General features: G+C 37.5%; 1 protein-coding gene across 1 annotated transcript in view; it reads left to right on the forward strand.

Annotated features, from left to right (window-relative positions):
• EEFSEC (eukaryotic elongation factor, selenocysteine-tRNA specific) overlaps positions 1-14,619 on the forward strand; it is a 101,045-nt gene that overhangs the window by 28,326 nt on the left and 58,100 nt on the right. The window contains exon 6 of the mRNA XM_009284446.2: positions 11,904-12,542. Within this exon, the coding sequence (XP_009282721.2) occupies positions 11,904-12,542 (639 nt within the window). The remainder of the gene's footprint in view (positions 1-11,903; positions 12,543-14,619) is intronic.

A 14,619-nucleotide genomic window follows, 5' to 3' on the forward strand; every position in this document is an offset into this window, starting at 1 on the left:
GGCAAATAGAAAGCGTGTTTAGAAGATAATAGTTTGGAGTTCTATCATTTGAATACAGCTCTTGTCTGTCATTGTCAGAATATACTAGGTATGCTTGCAGCATGTATCAGGAATTATTTCTTTTATGATCAAGCCTAGGTTTTTTTTTAAATTGGACAGCTCTTCTATAGCAAGCTAACAAATCCTTGAGAGGCAAAGAAGTCCCAACTCTGTCTATTGCAAATGCTTGTTGTATCAGAGGTGAAGGGACCCTTTTCATGAGTTAATCAAAAAGACCTATGCAAACAAGCAAGAGGATTTTTTTCCTCAGTCAGTCACTACAGTTACAGAGCCTGACATTGTTAGGTGAACCTTCGTGATCTCATAGGCTACTGCATACTCTTGTGCGCCAGACCCCTCTTAATAAAAATGTGGGGCACTGGATACACAAATTCATAGCAGCTGTCACAGCTGGGCTGTGGTGAAGTTTGGTCAAGACCCTTTGAACTTTTTATTTCACACTAATCCCATTTAGTGTGATCAATATATGGACCTCCAGCTCCTAGGTCTGTTAATTAGGTGTCAAGTGTTGGGTTGGCCGGTGTCAGGCTGTAAAATACAAACACAGAAGAGACGATCAGTAGGGAAGTGAAGTGTTTATTGTCTGAATGTGTAAGAGCCATCGGTTCTGAAAAGTTGCCTTCCTGGTCTGAGATGTCCTTAGGGATCTTGAGCGTCTTTTGTTTCTCTCAGTAAGGTAAATGTATACTGAAATAAGCATTTTACCAAAAACATTGGTGTGTTTGGGGGCTGCAGAATAATGTAAAAGACCCAATTCTGCTAATAATTTGATGTTGGAATAGCTCTTTGCTTACCTTCCCTTCCCCCCCCCCCCCCCCCAATAAAAATGCTTAATAATTGCTCTGGTAACTACTTGCATTGGGTTGTTTAAAATGGGAGTCCTTTCTTGTTTTGTGTGTGTATGTATGTCTAAAATGAAGCATCTAAGATTTTACCAGTATTTATTTTAACTTGTCTATTCCCTGAATGCTACAAAGCACAGGATAACTTAGATCTTCACCTCCCCATCTCAAAGAATCTCGGGAGTTTTTTGAACTCCCCCATCTTAACTACTTGCATTGGGTTGTTTAAAATGGGAGTCCTTTCTTGTTTTGTGTGTGTATGTATGTCTAAAATGAAGCATCTAAGATTTTACCAGTATTTATTTTAACTTGTCTATTCCCTGAATGCTACAAAGCACAGGATAACTTAGATCTTCACCTCCCCATCTCAAAGAATCTCGGGAGTTTTTTGAACTCCCCCATCTTTAGTTCTCTATCATTCGGGGAAGGGTAAATATGTAGAATGATATTTCAGCCTTCATACATTTTTGGGTTCCTTTATTTCAGTATTCCAGTGACAGAAAGGACTGGGGAGTTGCGAGTAGTTTGTTTCATCTCCTTTGAAGAAAACCTTAAATTTATAATCCCAGATCAGACCTTTCCTATAACTCACGCAACTCATCCTGTTAACTGTTTTAATATATGGCACCGCTATTTCATTAAACAACATCCAGGAATAATTAGTTCAGCAACGATGCCTCGGAACAAAAGCCCTTGATTTCGTTTAACTTTATAAGTTGGTCTCTTTTGATCTGCAAGAACACATCTGGGGCCTTTAAGAAAGAAGAAAGAAAAATATTAAATGTTTAGTAAGGCCGTTGGTGAAGGTTTCAAAGCACAGTAACCCTTTGGTACCAGGATGTAGCTCAGAGGCAAAAAAAGTGTGAATTTCTTATTTCATAAGATATCACATGGCATTTCTATCGTAAATGCTGTTTTTGCTAGCTGATGACCACTACATTTTGGCTTTATTTCCAGTTTCAAAAGATGCAGTCTCTTCATTCTCACCTCAATTTTTCTCCTCAATTTTTCTTCCCTTCTGCCCCCTTTCTTCTCCCAGCCACATGTGAATGGATTAATCAGAATCATTACTGTAAACATGACTTCTTTTTACTGTGTATCTGTGCATTAGAATTTGGTTTTGCTATATCAAACTTTGCACCGTACTGCTTTTTTCCTTTAGTAGCTTAGTATTATTTGCCAAGATGGTAGGGATAAATCCATTTGTTCTTTACTTTAGACTCAACTGCTGAGATTTGGAAAATATACAGTGCAGAGGATATAGATTTACTCATCTAATCTTAATCACTGTTACTGACATATTAGAAATTGCTTACCGGTTGAACTCCCTTAAAATTTGCCACCAAAAAAAATCCTACCTCAAGGAAAAATCTATAAAGATTTTGTATTGCAATTGTTTTTTTAATCTCATAAGAAGGATTATTGCGAAAAATACTTGTCTGATAGTAATTAATTCCTTTTTCTTCTCTTTTCATAGCAGAGGTAGCCTTTGTTTTGATTGTAATTAGTGCAAGGAATTCATTAGGAGTAGTACTGTATCGTTTGATTTGTACTGATGTGCATACCTGTGTTTGCTTGTTTGCTGCATGGCACTAGAGTGCTGTTGTGTTTATATTCCAAGTATTTCCTAGAAAATGTACAAATCGTCACAATTAATGTTAAGGTTTGCCACAGCTAATGAAGCCTACCAGATCTCTCAGTAATTATTCATCACCTTTGTTTCATTTTGTATAAATCATGGCTTCTATTAATGAGCTTATTTTAGAGAAGGGACAGGAGAATTTTGTTCATGAGAAAGAAATGAGGAAAAGAATTTTGTTCTTATTTTTCCCCTCGACCTGTCAAAATAGAAGTGAAAAGAGCTGAAAATACTATTTTTTCATTACAAGTTTTATTTTTTAAATGCAGCTTTATGTTCACTCTGTGTTTGTTTTCCTTAGTGAGCCTTTAACTCCAAGGTTATGACCCAATAATGACCTCCTCTTTCCACTCTCAATTGCTTTTGACCTACTACATTAAGTAAAAAGAAATAACCTAACAGAAGGGTAACTAGATCACTGCTACCACACCAAGGAAACAGGCAGGCTTTGGGATGCTCTTCTTTAATCTCTCTATCCACAGAGCCTTCATTTTAATTTGCAAAATTGAACCCAGATCGAGAGCAGTAAAGCCTGAATACAGTAAATATTCATGCCTCAGTGATCTAGAGTGGCTCCATTACATTTCAGAGATTGGGAGAATTACCTTTTGGATTATGTATATTCATGGGCTGATTTTTATTTGAGATATAATATTACTCACGTTGGGCTATATGTCGCACATTCTACCAAAACCAGCCTTCTCACAAAGCTTCAAATGTTCCTTACACGTAAAAGTTTTACTTCTTTACCCTATAGTTTCCTCCCTTTTATGCTTTTCAAAGACTGGTAGTAACCAAATTTCTTTTAAAGAAGGAGAAAAAAAATCCCAGTAGAAGTTTTTCTATAAAACCTTCAACCCTGTGTTTACTGTGATATATTCTTTTGCATGTGACTTTGAAGTCTTCAGATAAAAGTAGTATTATTGTTCTAAACCTAAATCTATTTGGAAAAAAAATTCAGTTCATTCTGTTGGAAGAAGAAAATTCTAGACAGCCTTTCTTTAACCTATCAATTTGCACTGGTTTTGACTTCTTTTTGGGTTTGTTTTTCTTTGAAAAATGTTTTATTGAAATATTTTTTGATAAGTTGCAGAAATTTTAATTGGTATGTAAATGTTAAGCTTGTTCTGGCATAGTTTTACTATGTCTGATGTTCTCTGCCTAGGTACTTGCTGACTAAACTCATTGGCGTTATACTATGCTTTTAAAAGGCATACTTTGACATCTGTAGTGATAGATGGCACAAGTAGTACCACTTAATTTAAGGATACTTGACATCTTAAGATTCCTTTTTCAGTTACAAAAAACCTAGGAGAGATTTTAGTCATTTGGAGACGAAGGGATATATAGTAGGTGTCTGGCTTCTGCTTCCTTCTACGCATCCTTGGAGTGTGGGGATCTCTTCCTGACCTACAGCCCCAAGCGTTCAACGTGTACAGCTGTTAGGCTCTTTTGGCCAGAGGAATAAAAGGGGATGTGGTCCTCCCCTGTGTGAATAGATTCACCCAAATCTAAAAGAGGCAAGGCAGAGAGAAAATAAAGGTGCAGTGGGGCTTGGTGCTCTTGGTGTTCCCCTTGTGAATCCCAGGTAGAGGAGGAGATGTAAGGGGTGGAAGCCAAAGAGTGTGTTAAGATCATGTAATTACTGGGAAATGCTGCAAGGGCAAATCATGGTTGACTAGCCTGATTGCCTTCTGTGGTAAAATGTAGAAACAGGAAGAGTCATGACTTTAGTGAGGCTTGGGAAACATCTCTCTCAGCATTCTCATGTGGAAGCTGGGGAGGTATGGGTTAGATTTGAGGGTTTTGGTGTGAGTTGAAAACTGGCTGAAGTGGTTGTGAAGCTATTGGAAGCTTTGCTGTGAATGAGGAAAATTGTTATGAAATTATATACATTCTGAAAAATCAGCTTTTTGCTTTCAAAACTGGATGTTGAGTTTTCTTGAGAATTTGGATTGTGACAAATTATGCAGTTGAGTTTCCTACCTCCAGTGAGGCGTAATGCTGTGTTATATCACAAGGTGACGAGATTACTGAAGTTTACCAAATAAATACTCCAGTAAGATAGCATACATGCAATACAGTGTGAATTTGACGGTTTACAGTAAATAAGAATTTGGGGCAGTTCAGTCACAAGAAGAAAATAGAGGATTGTTTTCTTATTCAGTGAACTTTGTCCAGCCTGTGCATAGGATAGACGATTTTTTCTGTTGAAAAAATTTGAGATTATATACTTAAAGGCTACAGGAGAATGCATAGGCACAGAAGGTCACTTAACTTATGTGCAAAATCTTAATCTTAACACTTGCTAATTTTTGATTTGTGATTGTGTGCATGAATATAGCATACATGTAATTTAAATTAAAATTACAATATTAAAGCAGAGCAGCATGAGAATAGGATCATTGACCTGCTTCTTCTTTATTTACTGGATGCATAGCAATATTTTTAGATGCTGTGAAAGGAAATAAGCTAAAGGGATTTTAATGTATCCCCTTTTATACTGCTTTATTCCAGCGTTGCAGTGCAGGCTCTTCAGACTATGGTGTTATTTTATCAGGAGGAGGAGTATATTAAATAAAATCTGATAGCATGTATGTGGCATTACATAAGCACCACAGTGGTCATATGGTGAATGCCCTTATAAATGTCACTTAAAAAAATTAAGTTAAAAGAATCATTCTATGTGAAATAGTTTTTCTTCCAGATGCTATATTCCTTTCTCATCTGGAGGCAAAGTGAGGCCATGGACAAATAATAGATTCTAGAAATATTCAAGATCTTTCAGAAAATTGTTACTAAGCCATGTGATCTTGGTGGCACCCGCAAACTTGGAATTATTTTTGACTCTTTGAGGTTTCTGCTCTTTGTAGTTGGTCCTAGCTGCTGTTGTGATGTTGACTCAGAAGAGATGGCTTTCCACAACCTGAGCAGTGGGCAAGGCTTGCATTGTGTGATTGCTGTTCAACAATGTACTGTTGTTAGCTCCTGTTTTATCTGTTTTATGCTGTTCTGAAATCCTGGTTGAAGATTTGGATCTAATGTTTCTCAGTGTTCATTGAGATACAGCATGAACCGCAAAGGCATCTTGGGGAATGAAGAAAATATTCCATATCTTAATTTTTAAAATAAAAGATTTTTTTTATTTGGATGGAGGATGTGGATTGGAGTATGGTAGAGGCCTTGACTCATGATTTCTGAATGCTCGTTGTTGCTGTCTTGTGCCTTCACAGCCTAGGTGTCCTTTTGATACTTTCAAGGAGGAGTGGTTTGCCGCCTTAGCTAAACACGTTGCTGCTTACTCATCTAGAGGACTCAGCTTTGCTTGTGAATGGTCATCCCTCATAAAGCAAAGAATTCAGCATGTTTAGAAGAGAATTTATGAAAAGATCTGCTTACGTGTAAGAGCAGTCTTATGTCTGAATTAAAGCTTTTCTTAATTTCAGTATATGTGCTTAGACAAGGGTTGGCTGAAAACTAAAAATTGTGGTAGCCTTTCAGACAAGTGGGCTGCAGTTTTTTTCTTTATATCCTCTGACCACCAAGAGATGATACTGGAAGCAGGAGGATGAGATGCCTCATTCCTTTTTTTGGATTTGTAGTAGATCACCAGGGAGGAAGGCAGTCCTTGCTTTCAAAAGCAGCAGATACGGGATGCGTTTTGGTCATGCAGTTGGGCCTTGGTTTGCTGCTCCTCTTCAGCTGTAAGCAGGCACTTCTACTGGATGATATTAAGGTGGCGTTTCTTGTATTTGGTACTCTGCTGCAATGTATGGTCAGTTTACGCCTTTCAAGTGTGTTTTTTTTTTTTCTTGTTTGTGTGCTGATTCAGGCAGGCTTGCTCGCTCTTGATGTATTTCTAAACCTCAGGGCTTGCAGGCTTGCTCTTGATGTATTTCTAAACCTCAGGGCTGAAATGGTTCTTTCCTCGTTTATCAGTTCCTTTCCCTTGGATGTAAGTTTAAAGATGCAGCTCTTAGCAGCTGGGCTCTGAGATGTGATCTTTATTTTAAACTGGTTGGAGTCCTCGGCATTTAAAGTGGGGTCTTTTTTTTGTAATACATATGTAATACTCCTTTTATAAATACTACATTTATAATTAGTATTTTCTCTAATAGATTATTAAGACTAATTATTTTAACTTTGCAGTTTCTCATCAGTATTACAGGGAAGTATGGTTGCTTTATCTTTCATATCGGAAAGATGCACTCACAGCATTGGGAGGCAGCAGGATGGCTAGGTTCTTATCTAAAGAAGCTATGAGCAATGGCATATGGTTGATAACTTAAAGGAAGTTGGATAAATAAAGGAAAAGAAGCTCTGACATTAGTGGACTTTTTCTGTATCCTGTTTTCTATTAGTCTGTACTAAACTGCTTTGAAAATCTTAGTGAGCTTTTCCTTTGGTCTTCAAATAACGGGTTCTCTTATATTGAACACATTTGTTTATCTCAAGGGCTGAACTGTTTGGGTGCTTTTGATTTGTTTTGCTTTTTTTTTTAATCTGCATTTGAACACAAACTTCTTTCTCACCCTTTTTATATACCTTTTCATAATGCTTTAGGAACATTCATGTGATTATACAAATAAAATTTAAAAAGTGAAGCAAATCTGTTTGCAAATGATGCAAGATTTCAACACATGGCTCTTAATTTATATGATGAGATATAATCAATTCCCTTGTACCATTATTAGAAAACAAAACGTGAGTGAATTTCTTAGTGAAGTTTGTAGCAAGTTTTATAATGGTATCCAAGTTTTTCATGTCTACCTACATTGTTTGCAAGCAATAAATTCTGTCTCTTTAAAGTTGCACTCAACACTGGTCACTTTCTTTCCATGTCTAAAGGCCTTATTCCCCAAAAGAAGAGGAAAACATATCTCTATTTAGTGGATTGCTAAAACGGGCCTTGCACTATTTTCATGGACAAGATGAGATAGAAGTTGTTTTACAGACAGCATTCTGAGGACAAAAATTGGGTGCTTGAAATAAATGCAAAGAAATGCCAAAGATATTGGTCATAGCTGGTCTCGAACTCCTATTGCTCAGGACAGAATGCTCTGAAGTATTTAACATCATTTTGTTGGTAGGTGGGTGGACTTGAGTGATCTAGCCCCAACTCCTTACTTTATTGGTCATAGCTGGTCTCAGTTACGAACTCCTATTGCTCAGGACAGAATGCTCTGAAGTATTTAACATCATTTTGTTGGTAGGTGGGTGGACTTGAGTGATCTAGCCCCAACTCCTTACTTGAAATTTCTATTGCTGTAAAGCTAAAGAAAATATGTGAAAGTTTAGAACTGTGCTATAACTTGTGGGGATCCCTTACATAGGGAAACTAGATACGCATAAGAGAAACAAATCTAATACTGAGGGCCAGTTGCATCCTTTTCAGTGGTTCCAGGTTTGTATTTTAAAGGCCAGACAAAACAAAGATGAATTTTAGTTATGTACTTCAGTCTCCTGGAAAAAAAACCCCTACATTTGGAGTATTTTAAACCACGGACGAATGTCTCTGTCAGTCGGGGTCAGAGTGAAATGGAATGAAATACCGTACTGATGTTCATGGTCTGCTCAGAAAACAGGAAGTTAGTGATTTAAAGCTACGCTGGCTCTTGTTACTTGATCCAGTGGGTGCAGATCAACTCACTGATTCACTTCTCTGCTGGTTCCACGTCTGACCTTTTGAAGGAGATGCAATTCCAACTCCATTCTCGTGTGATCTAATCCACCTCCCCCAGTCACCTAAGCGCACTCTAGCATTGTTCTGGTCAGATTCTAATTCCTACGTATGTTATGCTCTTGGAACAGAGTTTATGGTCAGTTAAGATACTGTGCTGCAGTATCTCTTTTTACAGTTGATTCCGGTACTGAGAACACGTAGGTAAAAAGGAATGGGCTGGAATGTGTTCTTCCCATTTGCTTTTCTTCTTTCCCCTCATACATGTATGGGAACTTGAGATACAAGAATAGGTACCATGCATATAAGGGGAAAAACTGTTTACATTTAAGCTGATTAAATCATCTGCAAGGTACTGGATAGGTCAGCATGAAGTGCTGATTTTCAGTAGGTTGAGTAACACAGTATTTTTTTCCATTCACATGTCTGAGGACAAGCAGATCTGTCTGAAAGCCAGACCCAGCTACCAAGAAATCAAGTGACTCTTAAAGCTCTGGGTGAGTGCAGCCAGGGTTGGGGGGCTTGCCTCCCATGAGAGAGTTGGGGGCAGCACAGATAGTCTGCTTTGGTTGCGGGGAAAAAGCTTTACTTTACATGATTCTGCAAATTTTCAGTGGTGTTTTTTTGTTTTTTTTAATTAGGGTAGTCTTTTCTGAAAGAGCGGCCTGAAAGAGAATTAGTCAGGATCCAAGACTTTTCTTGAACTTGCATTGGAGACTGTGAGGACCGTCAGTAAATGTATGAACGGGAGCCATCCTGTTAAAGCCTCATGCAGCACTGGAAAATACTCCTGTATCAATACACCACTGCAAAGTTTCTCCTACACATAGGAATTACAGCAAGCTTTTGTCATGGAAAGTGACACTTTGCAATTGTATACTCTTTTAAATGTAGTTTAACACTGAGAAATGTGGAAGAAAACAGCTAGTATTCTGATAGAAGCCAGCTCTGTATGCCATGGTTGAGAACTGTAGATCTGATTTGAAAAAGTTTAATCGTGTGAAGTGAATATTTTAAAAGTACTTGTTAATTCTTTTTCCGATAGTTAATTATGGGCTGTATGTCAGATGCATCGAGCCTAATTGTTTGAGTTAATTTAAGGGGGGAGAGAGTAGGCATGACACTTTTGAGGAATGTTTCATAGATCCCTAATTAAAAGCTAAGATGTATTTGGAGTATATGCGTACACGAATAGGTATTTTTAAACACGATTGTTATTCTTTAATGTTACCTGAGTTCTGTGAAAGATGTTTCAGATGAATATATGTAGACTGTTTTAGAGACTGGCAAATATTTTCTGTAAAAATTTCACTGTTAGGTGGGCAGTTTCTAAAAAGTAATATTACAATCTGAAAAAGGACGTTTCTTTTGGTTTTGATTAGCAGCCAGAGATCCAGGGAACCCAAACAATATTTACAGTGGTAAAGCTCATGGCCATTGTTATTTGTATAATTATGATTTCAAGAAGGAATACAGGATTTTTGTTGTTTTCCAGAAGCTGTGCAGCTGCTAGATTTTTTCCCTTTTTTTAAAATCAGCTTTCTGCATATTGCCTGTGACTGTTTTTTGCTGACTGATTTGGAGAGCTCTTTATATTCCAGTTACTGAAGGTTTTAGTTCGGCCAATAGACTTCTCATCTACTTCTCTATTTTGATCTAAGTTTCTGCAATTTGTTCCCCTTGAAGTCTTTCTTCCTTTTTTTTCCACAGTCTTCTCTTAGTATTGCTTAGTTTGGTGATGTTGGGAATAGGCATACAAAGATTTGTCTGAAGCCAAGTACAATGCCCTTTGTTTAAGGCAGCAGGTTTTGTAGAAAAGGAAAAGGTGAAAAACAGTTTTGTTTCCACTTATGCTTTGCATCCAAGATGCAGAAAAAAGCTGGTATTTTTAGTATTATCCTTTAAGTAAATAATTCGTGATTAAAATTAATAAGGTTAACTTCTCTAGACTGTTCCGAGTCGTCTAACCTAAATGATGTTCTCTACACTGTGTTGACATAGTGAGAATGAAGCCCAGATCTGCTGAGGCCAATCCTTTGGTTTGGGATTCTTTTCATCAGTGGTTGTGTATTTTGGTTTCTTACCTTCAGGAGTTAAAAGATAAATGAGGGTGGGCCAGGATTAAAAGATGGGCTACTAAGGGACATGCAGTGGTTGGAGATTGATTTGAGAACAGTTGTAGCCGAGTAAGACAGATACTAATGGCTTGAATGCTGAGAATTGCACAGTAGCATTTGACATGAGCCTTTTTGATAGCTGTAGAATTGGTACTAAGAAAAGGGAGAGAGAAGAAGAAATACTGAAAGTTGAGATCTATTCTAGTAATGTTGTTGTTCTGTATGCATTTACAGTATAATCTATTGTATATTGATACAGACATACTAAAGAAACAATCTCTGGAACGGAGCGTTCCCACGGAGAGTTCAGGTCTTGGATCTGAATTTTGAGGTTTCAGCCCTTCAAAAATATGTTGTATATAACTTTTCTGTACTAAGGACTCTTGTCCAAGTACTTAATATTTATTTAGGAGATAAATATTTTTTTATTGCCAAAAATATCTTTTCAGTATTAAAAGCTTGGTATCTAATGTAGGGACTTCAAGCAGAGTGGTTACCTATCCAAGCATCCAGCATTAGTATGAATGCAACAGGTGGCAACATAAACATATCAGAAAAAACATTTGGTTACACACAAACTGGGGGGGGGGGGGTGGGAATCTTAGTATAGTTTGCAGAACTGAAAGAAAGGCCAAAATGAAGCCCTGTTAAACTAAACTGGTTTAGTCTGATCAAGCTGAGCCTAGACTGATCTTTAGCAGCTTATTTTATTCTTCTCCTTGAGAACTCCTTGAAGTAAGTAATACAATAGCAAGCTCATTACGGTCAAACTTTTATAGCATCTGGGAAGAACTAAATTAATTTTAAGTATAAGTGGTGGCCAGTGCTGCACTTTTCCTATGATAATCCTTGCAGATGGAACCCCACGTTTTAGTGACAGTGATATGCTAGCCGTGTATTTATGAACATTCAAATCTTTGCAAGAAAACTTCGTGGACTTCTTTTTTTAAACATATAGAATGTCATAGACTAGGAGATGGTAGATTTTTGTATTACTCATTAATTTGCAGTGATAGTTTACCAGTTTTCATTGTGCTCGGTGTTGTACAAATACATTATAAGGAAAGGTTTTTTGTTCTGAACATTTTACAGTTGAATTCAACCAAGTCAAAGAAGCGTATGAAACGATTTTCATAGAAGGGGTGGGAAAACAGTGACATAGGTGCATGGATGGGTATTGTAGTGCTACACTTTTGATGGTGCAGGTACTTAGGGGGAGTACATTAAGTAAGCTGTTCCATGGTGTGGGTATGTATATCTGTTGATTTGCAGATAGTATGGAGGTATTGCAGCATAGGTAATGCAAACATCAACATAATTGTGGCCGTGATAATCTTAGTCTCATGAACAAAAGTAGAATAAGCTAAGAGGCTCAAACCTGTGGTAATTCTAAATGAATGGGGTATGATTTCAGTCTGTTCACTTCCTACTTTTTGAATTGTGGACTCTTCTAGAAGGTCAGTCATCTTACAAGAGAGCAGGGTGTGGTATGTGGGTTTGTGCTTGTGATGCAGTCGTGTGCAATTAATTGCTTCATTATTTTTTTCTTGCTCTTTCGTCAATAGGTGACAAAGAAAGTCAAGTCCATGCAGATGTTCCATACTCCTGTGACTTACGCTATGCAGGGTGACAGAGTAGGTATCTGTGTAACCCAGTTTGATCCCAAACTGCTAGAACGAGGCCTAATTTGCACCCCAGAATCACTTCACACCATCCATGCTGCAATAATTTCCCTGAGGAAAATCCAGTATTTTCGAGGAGCTCTTCAGACCAAGGCCAAGTTCCATATCACAGTTGGTCATGAAACAGTTATGGGAAGAGTAATGTTTTTCAGTCCAGCCCCTGCTGACTTCAATGAAGAAATTCAAGAAAATGTTTTTGATTTTGAAAAGGATTATCTTTATCAAGAGGAATACTTGTCCAAGGACTCAAATTCTTCAGAGGAGAACAAAGAAAATGACCAGGCAGAAGTCCAGCTCCCAAGACAACAGTGGGCTTTGCTAGAGTTTGAAAAACCAGTCACTTGTCCTAAACTGTGCCTTGTGATCGGCTCCAAGCTGGATACAGATATTCACGCAAATACCTGTAGGCTGGCATTCCATGGGGTACTGCTCCAAGGCATGGAAGACAAGAACTACACGGAGACTTTCCTTCCAAAGTTGAAAGTGTACAAACTGAAGCACAAAGAAGGACAAGTGGAAAGGGTAAGCTGTCTCTTTAATGGTATACATGGGAAGGGGAAATATTTGTTCTGTGTAAGTGCATATATTGGTGGGCTACAGAATTTTCACTGTCATGTTCCAGAGTCTTTATGCACATTTTGCTTATGTTTGTATACCTAGTGTATTACATCTTGTCTGCTTGCAAACAGTCAGAAATCACTGCTTAAAAGTGACTAGTTTATTCAGTTCAATGCAGTGTTGAGTAATTTGATGCTGGTTTTTCACTGGTCCTTTTGATGTCTATCCATTGTTCTTCCTGCATACTTTGTTTGTGTACCTTCCTAAGTGGCTCATCTGTTCTCTTCCCAGTTGACAAAACTTCCAGCTTTCCATTGACATATTTTACACACTTATTCTGCAGTATATTGAAATTGTAAAGACAGTGTAAAACAAATAGAAAGTAGCATTAGATTAATTAAGTGTCCTTTGTGTTATTTTTTTATGCATTTTTGCATTTTATTAAATAAGAATCTCAATTATTAACATTTCTTTTAGTAGGCAAAAAGAATCTCCTACAAGATGCCTTACAAAGCTATAGCATGCTGAAGTTGGGATCAAGCTCATGACATGGAGAACCTGGAGCCTTGATTAATGCATGTTGTTTCCTTATTGTACAGGTGTTAATCTGCTATAGTGTATGTACTTGACCCACCTCATTGTGACAGAAAATAGAGGTGCTTTCTGGAGGAGTTAGCCTTCACAGTAAAAATTAATTGGGATTTTTTTTTTTACTGTCCCTTCAGTATGGATAGATACACTGTCTATAGTGGTTGGTATTATTACATTGCTGTCATAAGTTTGATCTTGGTGGTTACCTTTCAGTAATCAGTGGAGAACCATTTGTTTATACTTCCCATAGTGGAGTTTTTCATGATGAATGGTTTAGGTGGAGATGTATGATATATGAATAATATAATTACCCCTAAATGAGCAGAGTTGATGTAAACTTCAGCAAATGTTTACTTGATGTATTAGTGCAGTAGGTACTTTATTAACTTTTGGGTAAAGAACTATTTTTTATTTTCTTAATCCAAAACCTGATTGTTTGAAGAAAATGTTTAGTGTTCTTTTCGGAAGTCCATAAAGTTGTGTTGAGTACTGCATAATATCTCTCCTTACTTTACTGTAGGAGACTAAACACTTAGCATACCTTACCATGTTTGCAAGTTGTAATGCAGACTTCTTGAATACTTTTTTTGATTGTTTGCTTTACTAATTTAATAGTAAAAAATAAACTAAGAACCCTGTCAGGGCATGATTTTTGAATTAGTGAGGTTCTTTTCTAAATGCCTCACTACGTTAATTAAATGGGCAATTCGTATTTCCCCCTTTTCTGTGAGGTTTCTATGTTGCTGGTTTAGCTTTTTTTTTAAAAAAAGAAGTTTCTCCTTTGGATTTCCACTACTGACTTTGGAGGCCATTCTTTTCAAAGGAACTATGGACCTGTGGTCTTGTGTTGGTTGTTTGGATGCCAATTTTGTCACTAGGAAAGGAAGGTAGTTACGAGGAGGATATCTGTAGCTTTCTGAAAATTTTGTCTCTATTAATATGGGTTATATAGGACACCCAAAATCAGCAGTTGCTTTTCAAAATTTTGGTAGCAGGGGTGTTGTTTCCTTTGTTTGGAATGGCCGGCTACCTTTCTCTTTGGCTAATGGTGATGTTGAACTAGAACAATGGGTCCAAAAGCTTCTCTAATCTGCAGAGAAGCTTAGACCAAATGTGTGTGTCTGGATACCAAATCTTGGGATGCTCTAGAGCTATCTGAACTCATAAAACATTTGCCTTTATCTTCGCTAAAAATTTACTTGCTTGTGCATGGCCCGTGCTCCTAATATCCACAGAGACCTGGCTTACTAACTCCTTTTGTTTCTCCGTAGCTATAGGAATGTGAATGAGAACAGAAGTTTGTGTGACTCATGGAGACACATGCTGCTTGTGTTTTGTTTAACTGAAATGAACTGGTCTCAGATTCTTTCTTTATTTTTGCTCCCAATGCATGGCGCTAGCCTGTGGGAGTTGAAAACTTGCAGAGGACCAACTGCGCGAGTGTGAGTTG

The sequence above is a fragment of the Aptenodytes forsteri genome, unplaced genomic scaffold (genome assembly GCF_000699145.1).
Source record: "Aptenodytes forsteri isolate BGI_AS27 unplaced genomic scaffold, ASM69914v1 Scaffold53, whole genome shotgun sequence".
In the NCBI taxonomy this organism is placed as follows: domain Eukaryota; kingdom Metazoa; phylum Chordata; class Aves; order Sphenisciformes; family Spheniscidae; genus Aptenodytes; species Aptenodytes forsteri.